The sequence below is a fragment of the Xenopus tropicalis genome, chromosome 6, assembly GCF_000004195.4.
Source record: "Xenopus tropicalis strain Nigerian chromosome 6, UCB_Xtro_10.0, whole genome shotgun sequence".
Taxonomy (NCBI): Eukaryota; Metazoa; Chordata; class Amphibia; order Anura; family Pipidae; genus Xenopus; species Xenopus tropicalis.
The window spans coordinates 12,272,133-12,299,389 of NC_030682.2; the positions used below are offsets into that span (position 1 = coordinate 12,272,133).

The following is a 27,257-nucleotide window of genomic DNA, read 5'->3' on the forward strand; positions in this document are numbered from 1 at the left end:
AATGAATAAGTCTGTTGACTTAGGAACCCAAGTGTTCAACCCCCAATCTAGAATGCTCTCTCCTTTAGGGCTCTGGCACACGGGGAGATTAGTCGCCCGCGACAAAACTCCCTGTTCGCAGGCGACTAATCTCCCCGAGTTGCCATCACCTACGAAAACGTAAGTCGCCAGTGGGATGGCACACGTGGCGGCACGATGTCGGGAAATCGCCGAAAAAGCCTTGCAAGGCAACTTCGGCGATTTGCCGAAATCGCGCCGCCGCGTGTGCCATCCCACTCAGTACAGTAGCCTCGGCCCTTGATCCCTGGCCCCCAGTCAGGCGGCCCAAGGCTCCCGGCCCCCAGTCAGGCGGCCCAAGGCTCCCGGCCCCCAGTCAGGCGGCCCCACGCCCCCGGCCCCCAGTCAGGCGGCCCCACGCTCCCGGCCCCCAGTCAGGCGGCCCCACGCTCCCGGCCCCCAGTCAGGCGGCCCCACGCTCCCGGCCCCCAGTCAGGCGGCCCCACGCTCCCGGCCCCAGTCAGGCGGCCCCACGCTCCCGGCCCCCAGTCAGGCGGCCCCACGCTCCCGGCCCCCAGACAGGCGGCCCCACGCTCCCTGCTCCCAGACAGGCGGCCCCACGCTCCCGGCCCCCAGTCAGGCGGCCCCACGCTCCCGGCCCCCAGACAGGCGGCCCCACGCTCCCTGCTCCCAGACAGGCGGCCCCACGCTCCCGGCCCCCAGTCAGGCGGCCCCACGCTCCCGGCCCCCAGTCAGGCGGCCCCACGCTCCCGGCCCCCAGTCAGGCGGCCCCACGCTCCCTGCTCCCAGACAGGCGGCCCCACGCTCCCGGCCCCCAGACAGGCGGCCCCACGCTCCCTGCTCCCAGACAGGCGGCCCCACGCTCCCTGCTCCCAGACAGGCGGCCCCACGCTCCCTGCTCCCAGACAGGCGGCCCCACGCTCCCGGCTCCCAGACAGGCGGCCCCACGCTCCCTGCTCCCAGACAGGCGGCCCCACGCTCCCTGCTCCCAGACAGGCGGCCCCACGCTCCCGGCTCCCAGACAGGCGGCCCCACGCTCCCGGCTCCCAGACAGGCGGCCCCACGCTCCCGGCTCCCAGACAGGCGGCCCCACGCTCCCGGCCCCAGTCAGGCGGCCCCACGCTCCCAGACCCTTTTTGCAGGGAGATGATAATCAAATAGGATTGTTACTTTCTTTCCTCAGCACAGCTGTACCCTCCCCCATTCCTTACAAGCACAGTTTATCTCAGCTGCAGCCTACCCTCAGCCCATAACCTCTCCCTCCCAGTCAGCCCCTCTCCCTCCCAGTCAGCCCCTCTCCCTCCCAGTCAGCCCCTCTCCCTCCCAGTCAGCCCCTCTCCCTCCCAGTCAGCCCCTCTCCCTCCCAGACCCAGTCAGGGTTATTCTCTGGCCAGCTGTGGCACAGACAGTAAAAAAGCATACAGCAGTGCCTGACTTTTATATGCTCGGTGCCCCGCCCCCTTCGTGACGTCACACTAAGGCGTCATCGCTTGTCACCAAGGAAAGGGAAGGGGAAGCCGGGACACACAAGGGGTGATGATTATGGGCGGGGCTGGGGCAGCAGGCGGTGTCAGGGCGTTACCCAGGGCCGGGGCCCTACAGCTAGGCGGGGCCGAGACTTGTGCTTAGGGCGCCTTGTGGGTAATCCGGCCCTGGACTCGGTGCTGCATCGTTTCCCCTAGCAACTACCAGAGAGCCTGCGGAAGTAGTCACAGTTTGGGGGCGTGGCTACGGCGAGCACTCGGGGTCAGAGGATTTGTGTGGCTCCGGAGCTGCTGCTCCGCCTGTCTCTTTGCCAGCCCTGCCCGGACGGAAGATGGTGGACGAATTGGAGGAGCTGGAAGACCTGGTCCATGTGACGGTCGGGGACCTTCCCAGCCGGGGTTACGGGGTGATGGAGGAGATCCGGCGGCAGGGCAAGCTCTGCGATGTCACCCTCAGGGTAGGTGCCCCCTGTTGGTTAGAGGTGGTACCCCCCCCATATCCATCCTTCTTTGGGCTTCTCACTCACAGGCCTGACAGTGTGCCCCCACATGCCCACCCATGCCTCTGTATATCAGCACTAGCCCTGCCCTGGATTAGCCCATTCCCTTAGCCCTGTATGCCCCCTAGCTTGTCCTGCCCTCACTGTGCCGCTCTCCTCACTCCTCATAATGGCCCCCTATATCCCCAGCAGGGACCCCTCACATGGCAGGCCCTTAATATCAGCCCAGCCCTTAATATCAGCCCAGGCAGTGTGCCTTTAACTGCCCCCCCGACTTGCCCGGCCTGGGCGCTGCCCCCCGACTTGCCCGGCCTGGGTGCTGCCCCCCGACTTGCCCGGCCTGGGCGCTGCCCCCCGACTTGCCCGGCCTGGGCGCTGCCCCCCGACTTGCCCGGCCTGGGCGCTGCCCCCCGACTTGCCCAGCCTGGGCGCTGCCCCCCGACTTGCCCAGCCTGGGCGCTGCCCCCCGACTTGCCCAGCCTGGGCGCTGCCCCCCGACTTGCCCGGCCTGGGCGCTGCCCCCCCCCCCCCATATATCCCCAGAATGAGCTCTGCCCTGCTGACATGCCCTGCCCAGGGGCCGCTTCCTCACTTCCCGAGTCCTCAAGCCCAAGCAATGCCCTTTTGCACCCACAGCCTTGGTATTGCCCTCTTACCCCCCCCCCCCCTGTGTATAGCCAGGTGCTGGGTTATTTAGGGGCCGTGATTTAAATGTCGTGATCGGAGTAAATCCAGTCTCTCCCGCTCAGTAAGGGAATGGCTGGTGTTGGTTAAATGAGCTTGCCGTGTATTTCCCTTCCTGAGCCGCTTACTCTGGGCAATCACATTATCCCTGTGGGCTTCCCAGTGCTCAGCCTGACCCCCCCGGCACTCATTGCTATACTCCCTAAAGCATTCCTTCTGCTACTAATTTTTAGATTCTTAAAGTTTTCCTTTAGTTTTGACCCTTAGAATTCTGTGTTCCTCCCTTGTCCCCTATGGTACGAGCCTGGTGCTTTGGCTAGACAGTGGCACACTCGCACTCACATGGGTTTGCTATTGTTGCACTTTCTCTCAGCCCTGTGTAAATAAAGCATAATTACAGCGCTAACGAAGGTACCGACAGTGATTGCACAGTACAAGGGGCTGGGCCTGACCTGCTTTTGCCAATGAAGCGCTTCCTGCTACACCAGTTCAGTGTCCCCGTCATTGTGCCCAAGGACATTACATACAGGGTGTAGCGCTGCTCTATGCGTTTATATGTACAGCAGCCAGAGACTGGCACATTAACCCGTGGCACAGGCGGGCGAGTCTTCCTTTGAGGAGCTGTGATACATGTGGAAGTGAAAAGCATCTCTGTTATCTGTGGTTCTGCATTACCTTGTGTATGGGGAGAGGGGAAAGGGGGTAATGTGTTGCCAGTGTCATTATCATTTACTGCTAAGGGGGTCCCAGTAGGGTGCCTCCTCACCCCTTTAATACCGGCCACGTAGTAAATCCACACCCTGCGTGGCTTGTTAGCATTTCATTTAGATGCATGCTGCAGACTGAACTGATTTATGTGCAGCCATGCAGCGTGCGTATAAATTAACTACTAACTAGCCATGCAGGATATTAAAGGATGAGGGTCCCACCCTTACATTGAATTCAACCCAGTGAATCTCATATTTGTACTATTTTTCTGGTTCTGATCCAGACTGCCCTAGTTCTCGGACCCTGCTGGCCAAGTAGCGATTCCCTCCCCAAGTTGGGGGACAGGTGAGGCGCTTGTTGGACTCACTTTTGGGCATGTATGAACAGGATATGTGTGTGTTTTTATCTTTAAAACTAAGATCCTTATTGACTCAGCTTTGTTGCTAAGGTATGCAGAACCATAGCAACTAGATGACTGAACAATCACTCATAAAGCTCAAACACATTATAGAGAAGTCTGAGAAGTTCTCCTTCGGGGATGGAAAGAGAGGGACTGTAGCAAGCGACTCCCCAAGCTGCAGTTCTGTAGTCGCACCTGTGTGGCTGCTCCCTGTGTGGCTTCGTTAGGAAGGAGAGGTTTATTGGTGTGACAGGGAGCGGGATGGGGCAGATGGTGACTGAGGGAAGTGCTGACTGGGCAGAATCCAATGCAATCCCTGGCTAATCCCAAGGTGTCGGCACTCAGATCCACATTGTACTCACATCCAGGGAGGCCTCAGCCGCCATCATGGGCAGCACTGCTTGTTGGTACAGAATCAGCACAGACACTCGGGAATAAGCGCACTGAGGGTAGGCAGCTGCCCATAGCCGCCCATATGCCCTTTGTGGTAGAAGGAGCCAGTCTGGGGGTTCTTTTGGCACAGTTCTACTGTTTTTAGCGCGTGCCAGCTTGCTGTATGGGGCACAACTCCAGCTCTCTCTGCCCCCAGAACACACAGAGGAGACAGGGCCATGGCACTAGCGCCCAGAATGGAAGTGATAATGAGGCTGAAGGCTCCTATATTGTTGCTTTAGAGATTTGCAGGGTGCCCAGGTTCCAGCTCTCTAAGCTGATTACTCGTTAATTCTGCTTAATTAATTGGCACACTTAATACATAGGCTCCACTGATTAAGTGCCAGTGTGGCCCTGCATTGACATAGCCACTCCCCGCTCACACACTTAACTCTCCCTTGGCACGTTATGGTCCGAGACCAATGGCATAACCAGAATCACCGGGCCCCAAAGTCAAATCATTTTAGGGCCCCCATTAACTTTAATAAAGATTAATCGAAACTGCTCGATCAGTCAGTGTCCCAGGGAGCCCTCTATACCTTCTGGGGTGCACCCTGCCAGACAGAGCCCTAGACTATTGTGCATAGGGAGCTCACTAGTAGGATTGGTTGTGTTATCACTAGTGATAGTGCTCTCACTTGAAACATTCCCTACAAAGGGCACGTGGGTGAGCAAAGATTTACCCAACTGTAATTGCCCGGAGTCCTGCCGTCTCCTATTGTTACACACGTATATAATTCTTGCATTACAGACTGTCTTATTCTGTTTCAGGTGGGGGAGCACAAGTTCAGCGCCCATCGGATTGTGCTGGCAGCTTCCATCCCGTATTTCCATGCCATGTTCACCAACGACATGGTGGAGTGCAAGCAGGACGAGATTGTCATGCAGGGAATGGACGCAAGGTACTGCCCTCTACAGGCGCAAGCAGTATGTATAGAAATACCCATCCCAAAATGATTCCTCCCACTGATTGGCTGGTTATCCCTACTCCTGTTACTACTAGTAATCATACCCAGTAACCAGCCCTTGTGTGACTGCTGGATGCAGTGTGGCCTGTGGATTTAACCCAGTGTTTTCCATTCCCCACCCAGTGCCCTGGAAGCTCTGATTAATTTCGCCTACAACGGGCACCTTGCCATAGATCAGCAGAACGTGCAGTCGCTACTGATGGGCGCCAGTTTCCTGCAGCTGCAGAACATCAAGGACGCCTGCTGCACGTTCCTGAAGGAGAGGTAAAGGGTACGGTGCCTATAGGGCAGACATACAGTGTTTTGTACTAAGCCTTGTGGTGGCCTCGATGGCCAAACGGCTTTACGAATATTGTGCCTTATATCTCCCCTTCAGGCTGCACCCAAAGAACTGCTTAGGGGTCCGGCAGTTTGCAGAGACCATGATGTGCGCGGTGCTGCACGATGCTTCCAACCGCTTCATCCACGAGCACTTCGTAGAGGTCTCCATGTCTGAGGAGTTCCTGGCATTGGCCTTCGAGGAGGTGCTGGAGCTGGTCTCCAGGGATGAGCTCAACGTGAAGGCCGAGGAGCAGGTATGCCGCCGCCCTCTTCCTCTCCGCAGCCATCTTGGCTTTCATTGTGCTGTGCCCCCTCTCATGTTGGCGCTTTCATTCCCACAGGTGTTTGAGGCAGCTCTAGCCTGGGTGCGCTATGACCGGGAGAAGAGAGAAGTTTTCCTACCTGAGCTACTGTCCAAAATCCGCCTGCCTCTCTGCCGGCCGCAGTTCCTCACAGACAGAGTTCAGCAAGACGACCTGGTTCGCTGCTGTCATAAGTGCCGGTAAGTTTCCCTGTAGAACTGAAAGCTCCTTCACCAATATGGCACTGTAATTTTTTTTCTCCCATATACAGTGGGTAGGAAGGAGGCATAATATGGGGTAACTATGGATAATAATAGTGTACAGCCCCTGTACTGACTTATTGCCCGTGGCAATAAGTACCCCCATTCTGGCCTCCTCACTGCCCATTACCACTGTCCACCTTTGAGTTAACTTTTAGTATGATGTAGAGAGTAATATTCTGAGACAATTTGCAATTGGTCCCCATTTTTTATTATTTGTAGTTTTTCAGTTATTTTAGTTTTTGTTCTGCAGCTCTCCAGCTTGGAGTTTCAGCTGCTATTAGGTTGCTAGGATCAAAATTACCTTAGCAACCAGGGTGGGTCTGAATGAAAGATTGATATATATATATATATAGGAGAGGACCTGAATAGAAAAATAAGTAATATAAAGTAACAATAACAATTAAACTGGAGCCTCACAGAGAAATATGTTTTTTTTTTTTTGTTTTTTTTTTGGCTCAGGGGTCAGTGACCCCCAATTGAAAGCTGCAAAGAGTTAGAAGAAAAAGGCAGATTATTTAAAAATAACAATGAAAAACAAATAATGAAGACTAATTGAAAAGTTGCTTTGAATTGGCCTTTCTATAACATACTAAAGGTTAACTTAAAGGTAACCCCCCCCCTTGACATCACCCCCTTTTCTTTCCATGCCGCTACCTTTATTGGCACTTCTAGTCTGGGTTTAATTTTCCTGTATAATCACTGCAAATGGTAATTATGGGATGTATCACCAGCACTGTGTTTTGTTGCAGGGATCTAGTGGATGAAGCAAAGGATTACCACCTGATGCCGGAGCGGCGCCCTCACCTCCTCGCATTTAAAACTCGCCCCCGCTGCTGCACGTCTATCGCCGGCTTGATCTATGCAGTGGGGGGGTTGAATTCGGCAGGTACCTTGCATTCTTGCCTATTCTGCTATGGGACTTTTCTCTGCTGGGCTCCTGGCAGGGAAAGGGTGTGGGGCTCTGGAATGCTGAGTATAGGAGAGATTTATTATACAGCTGCTTTCTGTCAAGGAGCTGCCACATTCCTTTGCAAGGTTAAAGGATAAGTATTCCAAGGCCCTGATTAAATTCACACTCGCTCTCATATTCCAGCCTGGCCCCAAAAACCTATCTGGGCCTCAACCTCAAACCACAAGAGATTCAAGGGAACATGGAGTTTTCCCTCTGTATTGGTTAGTTAACCCGCCCCCCCCTTCCTTCTGACTTCCCTCTATATACATACCCCTGTGTCATACAGGATTGCACGTAATTCTGTCATTATAATAAATGTGTGTTATAAATGGCAAAAAAATATATATACAAATTGCAAGAAAGAGATATAAAAATAATATATGATTTATAAATCATATAGAAAAGCAGTTCTGTTTAATGGAAGAGGTGTAATTGTGAGCTAGGGGCATGCTGGGAGTTGTAGTTCCGCAGCACCTGGGCTTTTTGTTCATTGCGTTCTTGTCATCACTTATTTATATAGCACCAGCAAATTATGCAGCTTCACAAAAAATTTAAACAAACAGGGATCTTGAAAAGTTTAACTAATAGGGGTACACAGAGTAACAGGAGGATCACAGGGACCTGCTCGCAAGAGCTTACAATCTACAATTTAATGTTTTAAGACGAGTAGCAAATTTTTACGCAGGCGACTCACTGAACGTGGTGGAAGTCTTCGACCCGATCGCCAACCGCTGGGAGAAATGCCAGCCAATGACGACTGCCCGGAGCCGCGTGGGTGTGGCTGTTGTGAACGGACTTCTGTACGCCATTGGTGGATACGACGGCCAGTCGAGGCTGAGCACTGTGGAGGTTTACAACCCTGACACCGACACTTGGACCAAAGTTGGAAGCATGAACAGCAAGAGGAGGTAGGCTTCTCCACCCTATGCCCCTGCCCGGCTCCCTAGTGCCTTACCCCGTGCCCCCTACACCTGCCCGGCTCCCTAGTGCCTTACCCTGTGCCCCTACGCCTGCCCGGCTCCCTAGTGCCTCACCCTGTGCCCCTACGCCTGCCCGGCTCCCTAGTGCCTTACCCTGTGCCCCTACGCCTGCCCGGCTCCCTAGTGCCTCACCCTGTGCCCCTACACCTGCCCGGCTCCCTAGTGCCTCACCCTGTGCCCCTACACCTGCCCGGCTACCTAGTGTCTTACCCTGTGCCCCTACGCCTGCCCGTCTCCCTAGTGCCTTACCCTGTGCCCCTACGCCTGCCCGTCTCCGTAGTGCCTCACCCTGTGCCCCTACGCCTGCCCGTCTCCCTAGTGCCTCACCCTGTGCCCCTACGCCTGCCTGTCTCCCTAGTGCCTCACCCTGTGCCCCCTACACCTGCCCGGCTCCCTAGTGCCTTACCCTGTGCCCCTACGCCTGCCCGGCTCCCTAGTGCCTCACCCTGTGCCCCTACACCTGCCCGGCTCCCTAGTGCCTTACCCTGTGCCCCCTACACCTGCCCGGCTCCCTAGTGCCTTACCCTGTGCCCCTACGCCTGCCCGGCTCCCTAGTGCCTCACCCTGTGCCCCTACACCTGCCCGGCTCCCTAGTGCCTTACCCTGTGCCCCCTACACCTGCCCGGCTCCCTAGTGCCTTACCCTGTGCCCCTACGCCTGCCCGGCTCCCCAGTGCCTTACCCTGTGCCCCTACGCCTGCCCGGCTCCCTAGTGCCTTACCCTGTGCCCCTACGCCTGCCCGGCTCCCTAGTGCCTTACCCTGTGCCCCTACACCTGCCTGTCTCCCTAGTGCCTCACCCTGTGCCCCCTACACCTGCCCGGCTCCCTAGTGCCTTACCCTGTGCCCCTACACCTGCCCGGCTCCCCAGTGCCTTACCCTGTGCCCCTACGCCTGCCTGGCTCCCTAGTGCCAATGTCCCTACATGGAAGCAGTGAATGCCCACACAGTACTTACCTACCTCTGCTGTTGCTTTTCAGCGCTATGGGCACTGTGGTGTTAGATGGGCAGATTTATGTGTGCGGAGGATATGATGGCAACTGCTCTCTGAACTCAGTGGAGGCTTATTCACCTGAAACGGACAAGTAAGATACTAATCCTATCATCCATCGGCTGTATATACAATGTATAAATTTATTCCAGTGTTTTCCCAGCCACAGAATAGTTTTATAGCTGCTCCTGGGCTGCTCTCTTTCCCATGGCCAGGCACAGTGAGGGAGCAGCATGGCCACCAAGTGAGAGTGCTAACCAAGGTTTAACTTTATTTAGATATATAGATACAGACTGAGGAAGGGGCAGTACTAAAACTGCACTAGGGCAAATACTACCAGTTAGAAAATGATAGCAAAGGCCTGATTGGTTGCACCAAGGACTGTGTATGTAACAGGAGCTGTGCTAGTAAATAAACCCTACAGCATAAAGCAATTTGATAAGCAAAGGCTCCCTCTAGTGGCCAGCACAGCAGTAGCGGCTTTACACTGCAATACAGGTCCCTATGGGGTTGATGATAAACCTGTAATGCAGCTGCCAGAAGGTTGTGGAAGTTTAATTCACAGAGACATTTTTATTTCACCTAGATGGACAGTAGTGACGCCAATGAGCTCTAACCGCAGTGCAGCCGGCGTTACCGTATTTGAAGGACGAATATATGTTTCTGGGGGACACGACGGCCTACAGATCTTTAATACAGTAAGTGCCTAACACAGGGCCTACAGAACCGACTTACCTCTCTTTGCTGCTCAGGCGTAACAATAACCATGCAGCTCCCCCAACATTCTAGGATCACAGGGGGTCAGAAGGCAAATTTGCACCTGGGCAGTAACCCTTAGCAACCAGCCTGTGATTCGTTGTTTCAGCCAGCTGGGGGCAGAACAATTAAATCAGGAATTTGATTGGTTGCCATAGGTTACTGCCCAGGTGCAAATTGTACCCAGTGTTGATAAATGATCCTCACAGCTGATAGTTCATTTTTTTATTTGTGTTTTTTTTTTTTAAGTTATTTCACTTTTTGTTCAGCAACTTTTCCAGTTTGGAGTTTCAGCAGCTATCTGGTTGCTAGGGTCTAAAGGTGGCCATACACGTGGCGATCCGACGATGTTTCGTACGACCATCGGTCGCACGAAACATCGTAAGATCCGCCACACACCATTCAGGGCTGAATCGGCAGGTAAGGAGGTAGAAACAATAGGATTTCTACCTCCTTCTGCCGATTCAGCTCTGAAGGGAGAATTTTGGTCAGGCGCCTTCTATGGCGCCCGATCAAAATTTTCAAACTTGTCCGATCGGCGAGTCGTCCGATATCGGCAGCTTCCTGCGATATCGGTCGACTCGCTGACATGCCATACACGCACCGATTATCGTACGAAACGAGGTTTCGTACGATAATATCGGTGCGTGTATGGCCACCTTAAATTACCTTAGCAACCAGGGAGTGGTTTGAATGAGAGGCTGGTATATGAATAGAAGAGGGGCTGAATAGAAAAAGAAGTACTAAAAAGTAACAATAACAATAAAACTGCAGCCTCACATAGCAATAGGTTTTTGGCTGCCAGGGTCAGTGACCCCGACAGGGCAAAGAGTTAGACGAAGAAGGTAAATAGTTCAAAAAGTATTTAAAAAAAAAAGAATAATAAAGACCAATTGAAAAGTTGCTTAGAATTGACCATTCGATAACAGGCCCTTTAAAAGGAATAAACCTTACAGAGATTGAGGGTATTGAGTTGAAACTGCCCCTGCTGCCCATTCTATTCTGAATTCCTTCCCTCATTGGTTATTAATGTAACGATCCAGAGGCGTGACTGTCGTTTCTGCTCCCCAGGTGGAATATTACAACCACCACACGGCGACGTGTCTCTCTGACCGACCAATCATAACCATCGCCCAATTAACCCTGGCATTAAACCATTTTATTCAGTGGTTTGACCTGTGTATTAAAGGGCCAGTAACATAAATATATATTAAAAGGAATAAACCTTAGGGAGGTGGGGGTATTGAGTTGAAACTGCCCCTGCTGCCCATTCTATTCTGAATTCCTTCCCTCATTGGTTATTAATGTAACGATCCAGAGGCGTGACTGTCGTTTCTGCCCCCCAGGTGGAATATTACAACCACCACACGGCGACGTGGCACCCCGTGGCGAGCATGATGAACAAGCGCTGCCGTCATGGCGCCGCCTCCCTCGGCAGCAAAATGTACATCTGCGGCGGATACGAGGGCTCGGCGTTCCTGAGCGTGGCCGAAGTGTACAACTCCATGGCCGACCAGTGGTACCTCATTACCCCCATGAACACCCGCAGGAGCCGCGTGTCGCTCGTGGCCAACTGTGGACGTCTCTATGCCGTGGGAGGCTACGACGGGCAGTCTAACTTGAACTCGGTAGAAATGTACGACCCGGAGACCAACCGCTGGACTTTCATGGCCCCCATGGTGTGTCACGAAGGAGGGGTCGGGGTGGGCTGCATCCCGCTGCTCCCCATATAGCGGCAGGGGGGCTCCCAAGGACGCCAGCAGCTTGAGTGTGAGGGGATAGAGCCTCACCATTAGTTTTATAAATGTGAAAAACCAAGAATACAAGGTACATCTTCAGGTGCTCAAGTCTCTGCTAACTCACCCTTTTATACGCCCCCTTCCCAGACAATCTGCCCTGCCCCCGGGGCAAAAAAGTATTTATTGATAGGGGTTTCTTGTATAAGAACCAATAGAATTCCACACACCCAGGGGGCTGAGCGGCACATAACACGCCACATTGTGGCCCCCCCTGTCGGTTCCAAAGCTCTTGCGACCAACAAAGAAAAATGGCTATTGCACCAAAATATGTGTCCCTGGCACAGGTCGGCATAGACTGGCACAATAACCTGGCACAGAGCTGGCAAATTGGTTCCTTTGCTTTGATCTTCTCCCTCCTGCTGTGACCCAAGTGCCACGGATCCCTCAGAACTGACATTCAGGGGTTTTTATATGGTTTGTTTGTGCCGGGCTCGGTCGGGCAGTACCGATTGGTAGTTGTGCTACCTGGGCACTGGGATACAGAATACTGACTGTTCTAGAGTGGGCAGGGGTTAATGCAGGAGGACTAGTTAGAAGTAGGACATGTGACCTGGAGGGCAAGTAGTTCTAGAGCAGCTCTTTGCACCCTGTGATTGTGAGATGGTGGAAGGTCTCTGTTCTAGACTTCAGAGGTTCTGTCCTTTGTTCTGGATTACTGGGGTCTCTCCAGATAATGTTCTTGGGCTCCTGTGCATAGAATGAATCCAGTGTAATGTGGCAAAGCAGAAAGGCACTGATCATGGATATCATGGTTCCCGAGCCTGGGCATTTGTGCCACTTTATAAACCACAGCTCCCAGCATGCACTGTGGGACAAAGGGAGCAGTAGCCAGGCTGGGGATACCTGCTGTATATTCTATTACTTGACTTTCTATTTCTCAGGCCCCCATTAACAACTGTGGCTAGCCAGTGATTAGCAGCTTGCTCTCTCTGACCGACCAATCATAACCATCGACCAATTAACCCCGGCATTAAACCATTTTATTCAGTGGTTTGACCTGTGTATTAAAGGGCCAGTAACATAAATACATTTATATATTGAGTAAAATTCCCCCTTGGGTAAGAGATGTGATATCTGCTGCTGTAATAACTAGTGTTGCCTTTACTGGTTCAATTCTGCATCATCTGACCCCTTTCGGTTCCAGTAGCATGATGGGAAAGTGGGTGGGGACTTAGTAATTAGTAACTTGTATTAGATTTTATTACATCAAAGGGGCATTAACCCCCTACTAAATCAGTTAAACCTTTTGACATAGAATGATGGGTAAGTGGGCGGGGTTTTGTAAGAAGCTCTGGTTCACTGTCCCTAGCCAATCGGCCAATCGGCAAGCTGTACGAGCAGGATAGTGAAAGCAGAGCTCTGATTGGATACGGTGTGTGTTGAGCCCAGTGTCTCCCCTGGTACCTTCAGGCCCAGTTGAAGGGATAGAAACTGATTTCAAGCTCTAGGGAAGGGTAGTTAGAGTGTGTTCTTTATAATGTAACCTGTTGCTACAAAGCATATTGATGTATATATATTGGTATTATTATGAGCAAAGATACATGGATCCTGATTGGACGGACCTTTCTGTTCCTGGTGTCAGTATTTATAGCCAAAGGTTATTTCCTGTTCGGGTTGCCAGGAAGGCATTACTGGACTTCCTATATATTCCTACATATTTAGCTTCTTCCCTATTAATGACATTGGGATCAATGCATCAGTGCATTTTTATCAGCCAGACCAGTAAACTAGTGGCCACCCTAGTCCCTGTGGTTTGTACCAGCCAGTGGCAGTCAGAGTCAATGTTTCTTACTTCATTAACAGCGTATCAGTCAGGATAATAACATTAGCCCCCCCAGTACATACCCGCATACAGACATCTGATTCCTATGCCTCCTGCTTCTGGGCTGCTCTCTTTCCCATGGTCAGAATGGGAGGCATCCTAGTCTGACCCAGACTCCACCCCCTGTTTGTCATGGGAAAGAGAGCAGCCCAGGAACTGGAAATACAGAGAGAATAAGGGGCTCCACTGCTCCATGTCCCCAGCTGCCTATATGTATGTGGCTCGGAATCACTGAGTGTGGCCCTCCAACATACTGGGGCTTGTGTGGCCCTAGGGCAGCCATAATGGCAAGGATCCCCCAATGTCCCCACTCATTGTACTTACTGGCCAAACAAATCTTGACTACCTCATAAGCCCATGCATTAGTCGTCTGGCCGATAACTGGTGCCTCCCTGCCCAATGGTTCCTTTGTGTGTGCGGCTGAATAGGCCCCCAGATCCACACCTGTAGGGCCCAACCTAGCAGATCCAATATGGCTGCCTGTAGCCCAATGGCTCTGCTTTTAGTAATGGCAATACCCCCAGACCCACGTCTCCCCCATGTTTTCCCTCCTGGGGCACATTCTGTATGTGTAAGTGAGTTTCTCACCCCAGACCAGGATGGACAATAGACATGTAATCGGCCATTGCACTGACATCTAACAGCACTGACTATGGATTCTGGGAATTGTAGTTCCTACACAAAACATATATTGATCTGTTGCTAAACTACACCTCTCTCTGCCCATGGCTGGCAGGGAATTCTGGGATTTGTAGTGCCTCAGGCATATACAGTTCTGATACCTCCAACCTTCCAGCTGCCCCGCTCTACAGAGACACATCCCTCTTCAGAGAACAAATTTCCTTTTAATGTTTTCCATTTTTTTTAAGACAAATTGTTGACTTTTTTTTTTCAAAATAACATTCTTAACCCCTTCTCTTCCCCCAGGCAGCTGAGGGGTTAAACAGTGCAAGTGACTTTGCTTCCTGTGTTGTGTGAATGTGCTGGTGTAAATGTGATGTAGTGGCGCGTGGGTGCCCCCTAGTGTCCGACTCGCACTGTTACTCGAAGCCTCAATGTTTTTATGTACCTGCTGAATGTCAGGGGGAGAATTTTACTCTCTTCCTTTTTTATTGGTTATTGAATTAAAGTGATAGCGATCTATGGATTTCCTTGTCTGGGCCTTTATTCCCATTGGGTTTTATAGAAACAAAACCATCTTGTCCCTCCTCCAACAGGTTTCCTGTATGAGACTCACTATAGATATAGATATTTCTCTGTCCCAATCACCTTCCTTTATCCTTCTCTTTATTTCTCCCATTTCCCCCCTTCCTCCTCTTTATTTCTCCCATTCCCCCCTTTCTCCTCTTTATTTCTCCCATTCCCCCCTTTCTCCTCTTTATTTCTCCCATTCCCCCCTTCCTCCTCTGTATTTCTCCCATTCCCCCCTTCCTCCTCTTTATTTCTCCCATTCCCCCCTTCCTCCTCTTTATTTCTCCCATTCCCCCCTTCCTCCTCTGTATTTCTCCCATTCCCCCCTTCCTCCTCTGTATTTCTCCCATTCCCCCCTTCCTCCTCTTTATTTCTCCCATTCCCCCCTTTCTCCCATTCCCCCCTTTCTCCTCTTTATTTCTCCCATTCCCCCCTTCCTCCTCTTTATTTCTCCCATTCCCCCCTTTTCTCCTCTTTATTTCTCCCATTCCCCCCTTTCTCCTTTTCTCCCTCCTTTCTCATTTTTTCTCCTTTTCTCTCCCCTTTCTCCTTTTTTCTCCTTTTCTTTTCCCTTTCTCCTTTTCTATCCCCCTTTTCCCCCCCCTTTCTCCTTTTCTCGCCCCTTTCTCCTTTTCATCTCCTTTTCTATCCCCCTTTTCCTTGTCCTTCTCCCTTTCTTCCCCTTTCTATTCTGCTTTTTCTTTCCCATCATCTTCTGTTCTCCTTTTTTTCCCTCCTACTCCTCCTGTTCTTTCCCTTCCAACTTCTTGTTTTTTTCTCTCTCCCCTTTTCCTTTTCTCTTCCCTTTCTCCCTTCTCCTTTCATTCTCCCCCCATTCCACTTTATTATTTCCACCCCCCCCCCCCCCCCCCATATACAATTCCCTGCCCAAACTTTCTCCGTTATTGTCAGACTGGAGCCATTGGGACGTACATTAGTGCTGTAGCCGTGACACTGGCCTGGGACTGGGGCACCAATGCCATATTATTGGGTCTCCCACAAACCCAATGGCACCCCGTTAGCAGTAATGGAGCAACGCACACACGAGTCAGACACGGGTAATGGGGGTTTGTAAAGTGACACTGACGCCGTTGGGCATTGAATCAAATAATATTGTTCACGTCTCTCTTTCACAACCAGTGTAAATACTTTGTATACACGAGCCCACATCCTTCCCCCATTCCCCTTTGTTACCATTGGATAAGGAAGGGTTGATTATACATTTTATATCATTATATATATATATATATATATATATATATATATATATATATATATATATATATATATATATATAGAAACAACAACAAGAGATCCTCTGCACTCACCCATTATCAATATATAGAACATTAAGACATTCGGTGCATTTAAGCTACTAAGAAATGCCCTTCCCTTTAAGCAAAACAGGGATTGTTTGTCCATATATTGCAATATATTCAAGCTGGCCAACTGCGTCAAAGTCATCCCTTTTGACCAGTTCCTACACTGACTTATGCGATTCATTAAGAATTCTACTGCTTCAATATACATTTAGCCAAGGGACTAAGTTTTACCTGCAACTTACTTGCTTTCAAGGTTAAAACCCCCATATGGTTGCCCTTTTATTGGCTCCACTGGGATCACCTGACTGTAGCTGGGAATAGTGGGAGCTACAACAAGGAGCTGGCCCCTGCTCCTGTATAAGCTATAGCAAAAAAAGGAAACGTTGTGCTCAACCACTAAATTTTAAACCATTAGGTGGGGGTGCAATGAGGTTGTGACCACGAAATACATAGAAACAACAACAAGAGATCCTCTGCACTCACCCATTATCAATATATAGAACATTAAGACATTCGGTGCAAGTAAGTTGCAGGTAAAACTTAGTCCCTTGGCTAAATGTATATTGAAGCAGTAGAATTCTTAATCAATCGCTTAAGTCAGTGTAGGAACTGGTCAAAAGGGATGACTTTGACGCAGTTGGCCAGCTTGAAGTATATTGCAATATATGGACAAACAATCCCTGTTTTGCTTAAAGGGAAGGGCATTTCTTAGTAGCTTAAATGCACCGAATGTCTTAATGTTCTATATATTGATAATGGGTGAGTGCAGAGGATCTCTTGTTGTTGTTTCTATGTATTTCGTGGTCACAACCTCATTGCACCCCCACCTAATGGTTTAAAATTTAGTGGTTGAGCACAACTTTTCCTCTTTTTGCTATATATATATATATATGTTCCAACCAAGTTGCACTCCGTGTATATAAAACGTAGCATTTATTGCAATGTCCATACAAAGCTTACACTCAATGCGCAATAATAACAGCGAGAGAACTTATCCAGCCGGTTTGGCATTTCTACACGGCGTTTCGGGAATATCTCAATCCCTTTCTTCTTGCAAACAGCAGACAAAATGATGCTCAGCCCCAAGCCCCGTGCGCGCTATGAATTTTATCGTTTGGGCTGAAGTTGCCAAGAAAAATATTGGGGGTTACAGGATATTGGGGTGCCTGGCTTGCCGTACTACTACTACTGGGCAACACATGTGGGGGGTGAAAAAAGAGCTCATTGCTTAAGATGTGCAGGACACACATAACTGCAGCACAACTGCTTTTGTGAATGACTTTATTTGTATTATTCAGCCAAGTGGCCTTATATAGGGGAGCATGAACCTGGTCTGGGGCAGAACCATCTTGGTAGTTTTCCATGTGTCCGTGCTACAATCTATAAAGCAATGGAGAGGGGGGAGGGGTTACAGTGTTAGACTCACAAGTCGTGTGTTATAGTTCAGCAATAGTCAGTAGGTGCAATGGCACAAACGTAAAGAAGGTGATGACATTCCTATGTGTTTATGGGATTAATTCCCCCTGAGCTTCTATATTATACAGGTATGGGAGCTGTTATCCAGAATGCTCGAGACCTGGGGTTTTCCGGATAAGGGATCTTTCTGTAATTTGGATCTCCATAATTTAATTCTGCTAAAAATCATTTAAATACTGAATAAACCCAATAGGGCTGTTCTGCCCCCAATAAAGGATAATTATATCTTAGTTGGGATCAAGTACAGGTACTGTTTTATTATTACAGAGAAAAGGGAATCATTTAACCATTAAATAAACCCAATAGGGCTGTTCTGCCCCAATAAGGGGTAATTATATCTTAGTTGGGATCAAGTACAGGTACTGTTTTATTATTACAGAGAAAAGGGAATCATTTAACCATTAAATAAACCCAATAGGGCTGTTCTGCCCCAATAAGGGGTAATTATATCTTAGTTGGGATCAAGTACAGGTACTGTTTTATTATTACAGAGAAAAGGGAATCATTTAACCATTAAATAAACCCAATAGGGCTGTTCTGCCCCAATAAGGGGTAATTATATCTTAGTTGGGATCAAGTACAGGTACTGTTTTATTATTACAGAGAAAAGGGAATCATTTAACCATTAAATAAACCCAATAGGGCTGTTCTGCCCCAATAAGGGGTAATTATATCTTAGTTGGGATCAAGTACAGGTACTGTTTTATTATTACAGAGAAAAGGGAATCATTTAACCATTAAATAAACCCAATAGGGCTGTTCTGCCCCAATAAGGGGTAATTATATCTTAGTTGGGATCAAGTACAGGTACTGTTTTATTATTACAGAGAAAAGGGAATCATTTTAAAAAATCAGAGTTATTTGTTTATAATGGAGTCTATGGGAGATGGCCTTTCTGTAATTCAGAACTTGCTGGATAATGGGTTTCCGGATAAGGGATCCCATACCTTTACTGAGCTTAAATTCTAAAATATTTGCCATTGGCTATAATTAGTAATGGCAGCATTAGGGTCCCTAGTGGTTAGTGTTACTCTACGTGTTTCAACCCAAATAATGCAGTTATCTCTATCAGGGGCAGAGCAAATATAATTGCCCCAATGGCATGTAATGCCCCTTAGCAGGGCCCCTGTCATTATTCATGGTGCCCAATGCTACCAGCTGGCATCTCCTAATGGCCGCCCTGCCCTGAGGCTCTAGCAACAGTAAATGGGCCCCAACTTACCATCTTGGTATAACTGTCACAGACGGGGTCACTGTGTCCCTTTCCGGAGATGACCATCGAGCAGTGCTCCACCTTCTGCAAGAGTCCAAATATAAAATGAGTTCTAAGCAGCTTTCCAGGCCACATCCCTTACGCACTTTCTTTGCTTGTTATATTTGGGATTACTTCCCCTTTACACCCATTAAAAAGAATGACCTTTATATGGGACAATCAGTTTGGGGGAAAAGCAGCGGCCATTGAGGGGCGTCTGACGAATTGGCTCTCACACAGGGTCGGACTGGGCTGTCCAGGGCCCAACCAGAACTACCACCTAGGGGCCCCCCACCCCAGTCCCGATGTCAAGCCGTCTCCCCCCCACGAGTAGTGATGAGTGAATCTGACGCATTTTGCTTTGGTTAAAGGTTCGCTAAACGGCAAAAAAATGTGCAAAACACGGGTACCATGTGATTTTATTAGGGATGCACCGAATTCTGAATTTGGTTCCGGATTTGGGCCGAATCCAGGCTTTTTTTGATGCCTTCGGTTTTGGCTGAATCCTCTGTCCCGGCTGAAACAAATCCAAATCCTAATTAGCAAATGCTAATTAACATTCGGAAAGGGTTAAATGGTAGGGGGGGGAATTTTAACCCTTCCCGGTCCTGATTCGGCAGAATCCATCAGGGTGGGTTCGGGGGTTTAGACGAGTTTATTGTTGCCCCCGTGCCCGTTGTGACGCAGCCACACCTTATTGTTGATGCAACAGCAAATTTTCTGCGGCAATATTTTGCGGAAGTTTCGCGGAACAATGGCGAAATGCGGAATTTTGCTGGGAATCCATGCCTGGAGAAACAATTGGCTGATCACTTCCCAGTACCCAGGGGTACTACTGCCTCCTTGTGGCAGCGATGGGGGAAGGGGCCTGGGTCGGCAAGAGCTGTGGGGCCCACAACCGCCGGGGCCACCGGGTTTTTTCCCAGTTCCCCAGCCCAATCCTGTACACACCCCTAGTTATTTAAAGCTTCCTTCCCTTTTCAGAGTTGCCTCAAGTCTTCCATCATGTTTCTACCTGATCCCTGTCAGTACTCACCCCTTCATCTTTAAAGGCACATTCCTCAATCATTTTGTTCTGTGACTTCAGGCAGTCGGTCTCCTTGATAAAGAAATGCACAATCTCAGCATCTGACGGGGCATTCTGGGAAAAAAAAACTTCATTATTGCTTCACCCAACAGGCTGTGTGCTTGTCAATTACTGACCTTACTGGCACCTCTGGGGTTAATCCAGTTCTCTAAATCTATTTTCTGAAGTGATCTTGCTGCCATGCCTGGGGTAAATGCAATGCTGTAAATGCATTTTCTGCTGTGAGCTTGTCTGGGGTTAATGGAATTGCTCCTTATCCATTTTCTGCATTGATCTTACTGGTATGTCTGATGTTAAGGCAATCCCCCAATTCCATTTTTCTAAAATATCAGGGGTTTTTGTAATGCCCATTATTCATTTTCTCCATTGACCTTACTAGCATTCATGGGGTGAGTGCAATGCTCTGAATCTTTTTTTCTGCAGTGATCTTCCTGGCACTTTTGAGGTTAATGCAATGCTTGGAATTCATTTTTTGCGATGATCTTACTTGCATGTCTTGTGTTAATGCAGAGCGCTGAATCTATTTTCTGTAGTGATCTTAATGGCATCTGTGGGGTTAATACAATGCTCTGAATGCATTTACTGCAGTGATCTTACAGGCACTTCTGGGGTTAATGCAATGCTTATTATCCATTACTGACATGTCTATTTTTTTTTGGACATTACTTATTTTTGGAACCCAATGTTATTCATTCGCCTTAGGCCCCATCATTTGTTCAGATTGGCCCTGAGGTAAATCTGGAGGGGAACTGACAGTTAGGCTGCCCTGAGGTGGCCTTTTGATTGCAGAGGGGGGGGGGGGATTGAGGGTTTTTGAGAGCAGAAAAGGAAGCCAATTACTGCTTTCAGGTGCAAATACAGTGATACAGTTTTCAACCACTAAGAATCGTTTTTAAAGGGGAACTCCACCCAAACACAAGCTTTTTTGAAAAGTAAACATGATGTTTAATGTAATAATATGATTTGGAACAGTTCCCTAAGCCCTGCCCCCTGTTCCCTATGCCCCGCCCCCTGTTCCCCTGCTGATCTGGCTGGCTACTTTGTGACCCAAATAAAATATAACAGTAGTCGCCTGCCTTCAGCCTGCCTCCTCCCAATCCCACAATCCCCTGCTGCACACGTGATGCCAATAAGGAAAGGAACATCCCAGTGCAATGCATTGTGGGTTATGTAGTTCCTGCATGCTGTCTGTAAGCTGGGGAGAAGTTGTTACAATGTGTAACATCAGTGTTTTAGTCCCCCCTCCCCTGCCAGGATTTCAAATGATGCAGAAAGAGAAGAACAGTTTTGCAGCAGGATTTCAGCATATAAAATGGGATTTATTCCTACTGTTTGAAGGAACAGATTACAGGGATAGGTTGCCCTTTAATGTTTATTGGAAAGTTGCTGAGCACGACATTTTCTTTCATTGCGCAAAAAACAGTATTTGGGCGGAGATCCCATTTGATATGGAAACTCCCTTCCTCTGATCTATGGATTCCATAATTATTTACAGGAACCTTAGCAACAACCCCCCCCCCCAGTACAAACCAATGGGCGGCTGGCACACCTACCTACATAACTGGGAATTTCTTAGTATATTATAACGCTGAAGATTCGCTTCACATTGGATCTGGGGGCATCTGGGCTCTTAGCTGCCACAATTTACAATTTTTTTGGTTAAAGGGGTAGTTTACATTTTAGTATGGAGTAGAGAGCGCTTTGCAGTTTGCAATTGGTCTTCTTTTTTATTACTTGTGGATTTTACACTATTCAGCTTTTTGCTTAGCAACTATCTAGTTTAAAATGTTGGCAGCTATCTGGTTGATAGGGTCTTGTTTACCTTAGCAACCAGGCTATAGAGGCAAGTGGCAGCACAAGAAAGAGAGAAGAATGGAGGAAAAAAGGAAGATATGAGACAATGGATAGATTTTTGTAAAAAGACAAAGAGAAATGTTGGCTGCCAGAATGGGACCCCCCCCCCCCCCAAAAGAAACTGTATAGAAGGAAGATGGGGGATAATGACTGGGCAGATTAATAAGAAAGGGGATGGGGGGGAAGCAGAAGTGAAAAACAGAACATAAAGTGTTAACTAAAGGGAAAGAGACCAAGAGAAGAAATGATTTAACACAGAATAAAAAGGGATCATTTTCAGGTATAAACATACGGCCCAAAATAACATTCGTAGGTAGAGAGAATCCCAGGGCACGTGATTCCCTTAAAGGGCATGTAAATCCAACCATAACATTCTGCCTTAATAGAAAACAATCATTCTAAGCAACTTACATAGTTACATAGTTACATAGTTACATAGTTACATAGTTACATAGTTACATAGTTACATAGTTACATAGGAAAAAAGACCAGGGTCCATCAAGTTCAACCCATCCAAGTAAACCCAGCACACCTAACCCACACCTACCAATCTATACACTCACATACATAAACTATAAATACAACCACTAATACTAACTGTAGATATTAGTATCACAATAGCCTTGGATATTCTGATTGATCAAGAACTCATCCAGGCCCCTCTTATAGGCATTAACAGAATCTGCCATTACAGCATCACTAGGAAGGGCATTCCCCAACCCCCTCACTGCCCTCACCGTGAGGAACCCCCTACCCAACATCCCCCGGCAGGGCATTCCCCAACCCCCTCACTGCCCTCACCATGAGGAACCCCCTACCCAACATCCCCCGGCAGGGCATTCCCCAACCCCCTCACTGCCCTCACCGTGAGGAACCCCCTACCCAACATCCCCCGGCAGGGCATTCCCCAACCCCCTCACTGCCCTCACCGTGAGGAACCCCCTACCCAACATCCCCCGGCAGGGCATTCCCCAACCCCCTCACTGCCCTCACCGTGAGGAACCCCCCACCCAACATCCCCCGGCAGGGCATTCCCCAACCCCCTCACTGCCCTCACCGTGAGGAACCCCCTACCCAACATCCCCCGGCAGGGCATTCCCCAACCCCCTCACTGCCCTCACCGTGAGGAACCCCCCACCCAACATCCCCCGGCAGGGCATTCCCCAACCCCCTCACTGCCCTCACCGTGAGGAACCCCCTACCCAACATCCCCCGGCAGGGCATTCCCCAACCCCCTCACTGCCCTCACCGTGAGGAACCCCCTACCCAACATCCCCCGGCAGGGCATTCCCCAACCCCCTCACTGCCCTCACCGTGAGGAACCCCCTACCCAACACCCCCCGGCAGGGCATTCCCCAACCTCACTGCCCTCACCGTGAGGAACCCCCTACCCAACATCCCCCGGCAGGGCATTCCCCAACCCCCTCACTGCCCTCACCGTGAGGAACCCCCTACCCAACATCCCCCGGCAGGGCATTCCCCAACCTCCTCACTGCCCTCACCGTGAGGAACCCCCTACCCAACACCCCCCGGCAGGGCATTCCCCAACCCCCTCACTGCCCTCACCGTGAGGAACCCCCTACCCAACACCCCCCGGCAGGGCATTCCCCAACCCCCTCACTGCCCTCACCGTGAGGAACCCCCTACCCAACATCCCCCGGCAGGGCATTCCCCAACCCCCTCACTGCCCTCACCGTGAGGAACCCCCTACCCAACATCCCCCGGCAGGGCATTCCCCAACCCCCTCACTGCCCTCACCGTGAGGAACCCCCTACCCAACATCCCCCGGCAGGGCATTCCCCAACCCCCTCACTGCCCTCACCGTGAGGAACCCCCTACCCAACATCCCCCGGCAGGGCATTCCCCAACCTCACTGCCCTCACCGTGAGGAACCCCCTACCCAACATCCCCCGGCAGGGCATTCCCCAACCCCCTCACTGCCCTCACCGTGAGGAACCCCCTACCCAACATCCCCCGGCAGGGCATTCCACAACCCCCTCACTGCCCTCACCGTGAGGAACCCCCTACCCAACATCCCCCGGCAGGGCATTCCCCAACCCCCTCACTGCCCTCACCGTGAGGAACCCCCTACCCAACATCCCCCGGCAGGGCATTCCCCAACCTCACTGCCCTCACCGTGAGGAACCCCCTACCCAACATCCCCCGGCAGGGCATTCCCCAACCCCCTCACTGCCCTCACCGTGAGGAACCCCCTACCCAACATCCCCCGGCAGGGCATTCCCCAACCCCCTCACTGCCCTCACCATGAGGAACCCCTACCCAACATCCCCCGGCAGGGCATTCCCCAACCCCCTCACTGCCCTCACCGTGAGGAACCCCCTACCCAACATCCCCCGGCAGGGCATTCCCCAACCCCCTCACTGCCCTCACCATGAGGAACCCCCTACCCAACATCCCCCGGCAGGGCATTCCCCAACCCCCTCACTGCCCTCACCATGAGGAACCCCCTACCCAACATCCCCCGGCAGGGCATTCCCCAACCCCCTCACTGCCCTCACCGTGAGGAACCCCCTACCCAACATCCCCCGGCAGGGCATTCCCCAACCCCCTCACTGCCCTCACCATGAGGAGCCCCCGACGCTGCTTCAAATGGAAGCTCCGTTCCTCTAATCTAAAGGGGGGGCCTCTGGTGCGTTGATTGTTTTTATGGGAAAAAAGAACCCCCCCCCATCTGCCTGTAATCCCCTCTAATGCCCCCCATACTCAAGGTGAGGCCTTACCAGGGACCTATAAAGCGGCAAAAATATGTTCTCATCCCTTGAGTCAATGCCCTTTTTTATACAAGACAGCACTTTATTTGCTTTAGTAGCCACAGAATGACACTGCCTGGAATTAGACAACTTGTTATCTACAAAAACCCCTAATATCCATTTATTCTTCATTCTCACTGGGGAGAGAAAGTTCTGAGTAAATGTAACTGCGATAGAAAGCAGCGCGTGTGCGGCCATTTCCCTGCTCCTTTGTCTGATTAGCTATACACTGATACTGCTTCTGTTACATTGTATCAAACAGCAGAGCGAGGAATAGAAATGGCCGCACACAGGCTGCTTTCTGCAGCAATTACATTTACTCTGAACTTTACGCCCAATGGGAATGTGTAATGAATGGATATTGGGAAGTCACTTAGAATCACATTTTGTTTCATTATGCATCAGTTTCATTTTGGGTTCCCATCCCCTTTAAGACGAGCACAAAGAAAGCAGCTGAAATACTTACTCCATGGATCCTGGAGATCATGTGCAGAGCAAATGCCCATTCGCTGCCTTGTTCTTTATTATATAGCTCTATTCCGCTCTTGACGGCTGAAAAGATCTGCTCAGTGCTATGGTTGTTGGTAGGCAAAGTGCCCGCGTTGGGCGTCACGGCCAGGCTGAGCAGTACCAGGGTGAGCCAGAGTCCCGCCATAGCTTGTTCTTCACTCTGAGTCCTCTGTATGGAAGAGCAGTTCCTTTATAGCCTTCAGCCATCCAGAGGGTTGGTCTCTGGGCGAGGAAATTCTTGCTGTGCAAATTTGTTGGAAATTCTTTGGCAGGACATCAGATTGATGAAAGAAAAACAAGAATAACCCTTGGAGCCTTCACACTGACTCACGGAGGAGCTCCTGTCAGAGCTTATTGCACTTCTATTGCAAAAATGCTGTCTATGCAAAGAATTCAACAACAAGAAACAGCTTAGTGGAAAAAGAAATCACACATACAAGCGAGCGGATCTTCTCCCGATATCCCCACCTACGGGCGGGCGATATTGCCTACCTCCCAACATTTGAAAAATGAAAAGAGGGACAAAAAGATTTTTTTTTACCACGCCCACTTTTGTGGCCACGCCCCAATTACCACACCCCATTTAAAAAAAAAATACTCCTTTTATATAGATGAAATGGCGGGATCAGACGCAAATGTGCTATACCCTCATACTGTACTACCTAAGGAAAACAATATAGCAACTCCTACATATAAATACAAATATAGAGAGAAGGCAGTCAGTTATACGTGAGTTATAACTATGTACCAGTTTTGCGCCCCCATACACAGGTGCCCCCCCATACACAGGTGCCCCCCCATACACAGGTGCCCCCCCATACAGAGTAGCCCCCCCATACACAGGTGCCCCCCATACAGAGTAGCCCCCCATACACAGGTGCCCCCCATACAGAGTAGCCCCCCATACACAGGTGCCCCCCATACACAGGTGCCCCCCCATACACAGGTGCCCCCCCATACAGAGTAGCCCCCCCATACAGAGTAGCCCCCCATACACAGGTGCCCCCCCATACAGAGTAGCCCCCCCCATACACAGGTGCCCCCCATACAGAGTAGCCCCCCATACACAGGTGCCCCCCATACAGAGTAGCCCCCCATACACAGGTGCCCCCCATACACAGGTGCCCCCCCATACACAGGTGCCCCCCCATACAGAGTAGCCCCCCCATACAGAGTAGCCCCCCATACACAGGTGCCCCCCCATACAGAGTAGCCCCCCCCATACACAGGTGCCCCCCCATACAGAGTAGCCCCCCCATACACAGGTGCCCCTATACACAGGTGCCCCCCATACAGAGTAGCCCCCCCATACAGAGTAGCCCCCCATACACAGGTGCCCCCCCATACAGAGTAGCCCCCCCCATACACAGGTGCCCCCCCATACAGAGTAGCCCCCCATACACAGGTGCCCCCCCATACAGAGTAGCCCCCCCCATACACAGGTGCCCCCCCATACAGAGTAGCCCCCCCCATACAGAGTAGCCCCCCATACACAGGTGCCCCCCCATACAGAGTAGCCCCCCCATACACAGGTGCCCCCCCATACAGAGTAGCCCCCCCATACACAGGTGCCCCCCATACAGAGTAGCCCCCCCATACACAGGTGCCCCCCATACAGAGTAGCCCCCCCATACACAGGTGCCCCCCATACACAGGTGCCCCCCATACAGAGTAGCCCCCCTATACACAGGTGCCCCCCATACAGAGTAGCCCCCCCCACACAGTGCCCCCCATACACATTAGCACCCCCCCCACACAGTGCCTCCATACATTCTGCTGCTGAAGCTTCTTCTTCAGCGTCTCCTCTATATGCGGCTCCTTGTTCGGCGGAGCCAGGCCTTTTATAAGGTTGCGCCCGTGTGTGTGTGCGTGTGACGTCAATACGCACGGGCGCAACCTTATAAAAGGGCCTGGCTCCGCCGAACAAGGAGCCGCATATAGAGGAGACGCTGAAGAAGAGGAACCGAATGCCTGACTGCAGCCAACGCGTCCCGCTGTCAGGGATAGTTCCATGAATGTCCCGCATTACGGAAATGTGGGACATTCATGGAACTATCCGGGACAGCGGGACGCGCTACCAAAACCGAGACTGTCCCACGGAAAGCGGGACAGTTGGGCGGTATGATATTGGGGAAAATGTAGGCTAATTCGATTGTTTGGCCCTCATGATGGCGGCAATGGGGCAGTCGGTTCAGGGGCCGCATCAACGTGCCGATGCAGTCCCCGATCCGACTAAAGGTCCCCATACACGGGCCGTTTGTAGCTGCCGATATGGGTCCCTTAGACTGATTCGGCAGCTTATCAGCCCGTGTAGGGGCAGGAATGAGCGGCCTGGACGTCAGATATCTGGCCTGAAATCGGGCAGATCTCGATTGGGCAGGTTAAAAGATTTAGTCAGATCGGGGATCGCATTGGC

At 50.7% G+C, this 27,257-nt stretch overlaps 2 protein-coding genes across 4 annotated transcripts; one reads left to right on the top strand and one right to left on the bottom strand.

Annotated features, from left to right (window-relative positions):
• Window positions 1-1,569: 1,569 nt before the first annotated feature.
• On the top strand, window positions 1,570-14,525 carry klhl18 (kelch like family member 18). Of its 3 annotated transcripts, XM_018094562.2 has the most exons (11): window positions 1,570-1,960; window positions 4,998-5,128; window positions 5,318-5,458; window positions 5,571-5,769; window positions 5,857-6,017; window positions 6,830-6,966; window positions 7,703-7,940; window positions 8,991-9,095; window positions 9,588-9,699; window positions 10,829-10,956; window positions 12,577-14,525. In XM_018094562.2, exons 1-11 carry the CDS (start codon window positions 1,835-1,837, stop codon window positions 12,578-12,580), a joined length of 1,482 nt encoding a protein of 493 aa, XP_017950051.2. In that variant the 5' UTR covers window positions 1,570-1,834; the 3' UTR covers window positions 12,581-14,525.
• A 2,280-nt stretch (window positions 14,526-16,805) lies between these two features.
• LOC105947511 (cathelicidin-related peptide lutzicidin) lies at window positions 16,806-25,266 on the bottom strand. Its single transcript, XM_018094754.2, has 5 exons — window positions 24,798-25,266; window positions 19,656-19,760; window positions 18,590-18,664; window positions 17,197-17,271; window positions 16,806-17,165 (listed from the first exon to the last, which is right to left on the bottom strand). Exons 1-4 carry the CDS (start codon window positions 24,984-24,986, stop codon window positions 17,200-17,202), a joined length of 441 nt encoding a protein of 146 aa, XP_017950243.1. The 5' UTR covers window positions 24,987-25,266; the 3' UTR covers window positions 16,806-17,165; window positions 17,197-17,199.
• Window positions 25,267-27,257: the final 1,991 nt, after the last annotated feature.

Coding starts and splice junctions, on each gene's coding strand:
- klhl18 (XM_012964357.2), top strand. CDS start 1,835: ATGGTGGACGAATTGGAGGAGCTGGAAGACCTGGTCCATGTGACGGTC. Junction 1,961..4,997: donor TCTGCGATGTCACCCTCAGG/GTAGGTGCCCCC, acceptor ATTCTGTTTCAG/GTGGGGGAGCACAAGTTCAG. Junction 9,700..11,103: donor GCCTACAGATCTTTAATACA/GTAAGTGCCTAA, acceptor TCTGCCCCCCAG/GTGGAATATTACAACCACCA.
- LOC105947511 (XM_018094754.2), bottom strand. CDS start 24,986: ATGGCGGGACTCTGGCTCACCCTGGTACTGCTCAGCCTGGCCGTGACG. Junction 19,761..24,797: donor TGATCTCCAGGATCCATGGA/GTAAGTATTTCA, acceptor TTTTTTTCCCAG/AATGCCCCGTCAGATGCTGA. Junction 17,272..18,589: donor GTGACAGTTATACCAAGATG/GTAAGTTGGGGC, acceptor ATTGCTTTATAG/ATTGTAGCACGGACACATGG.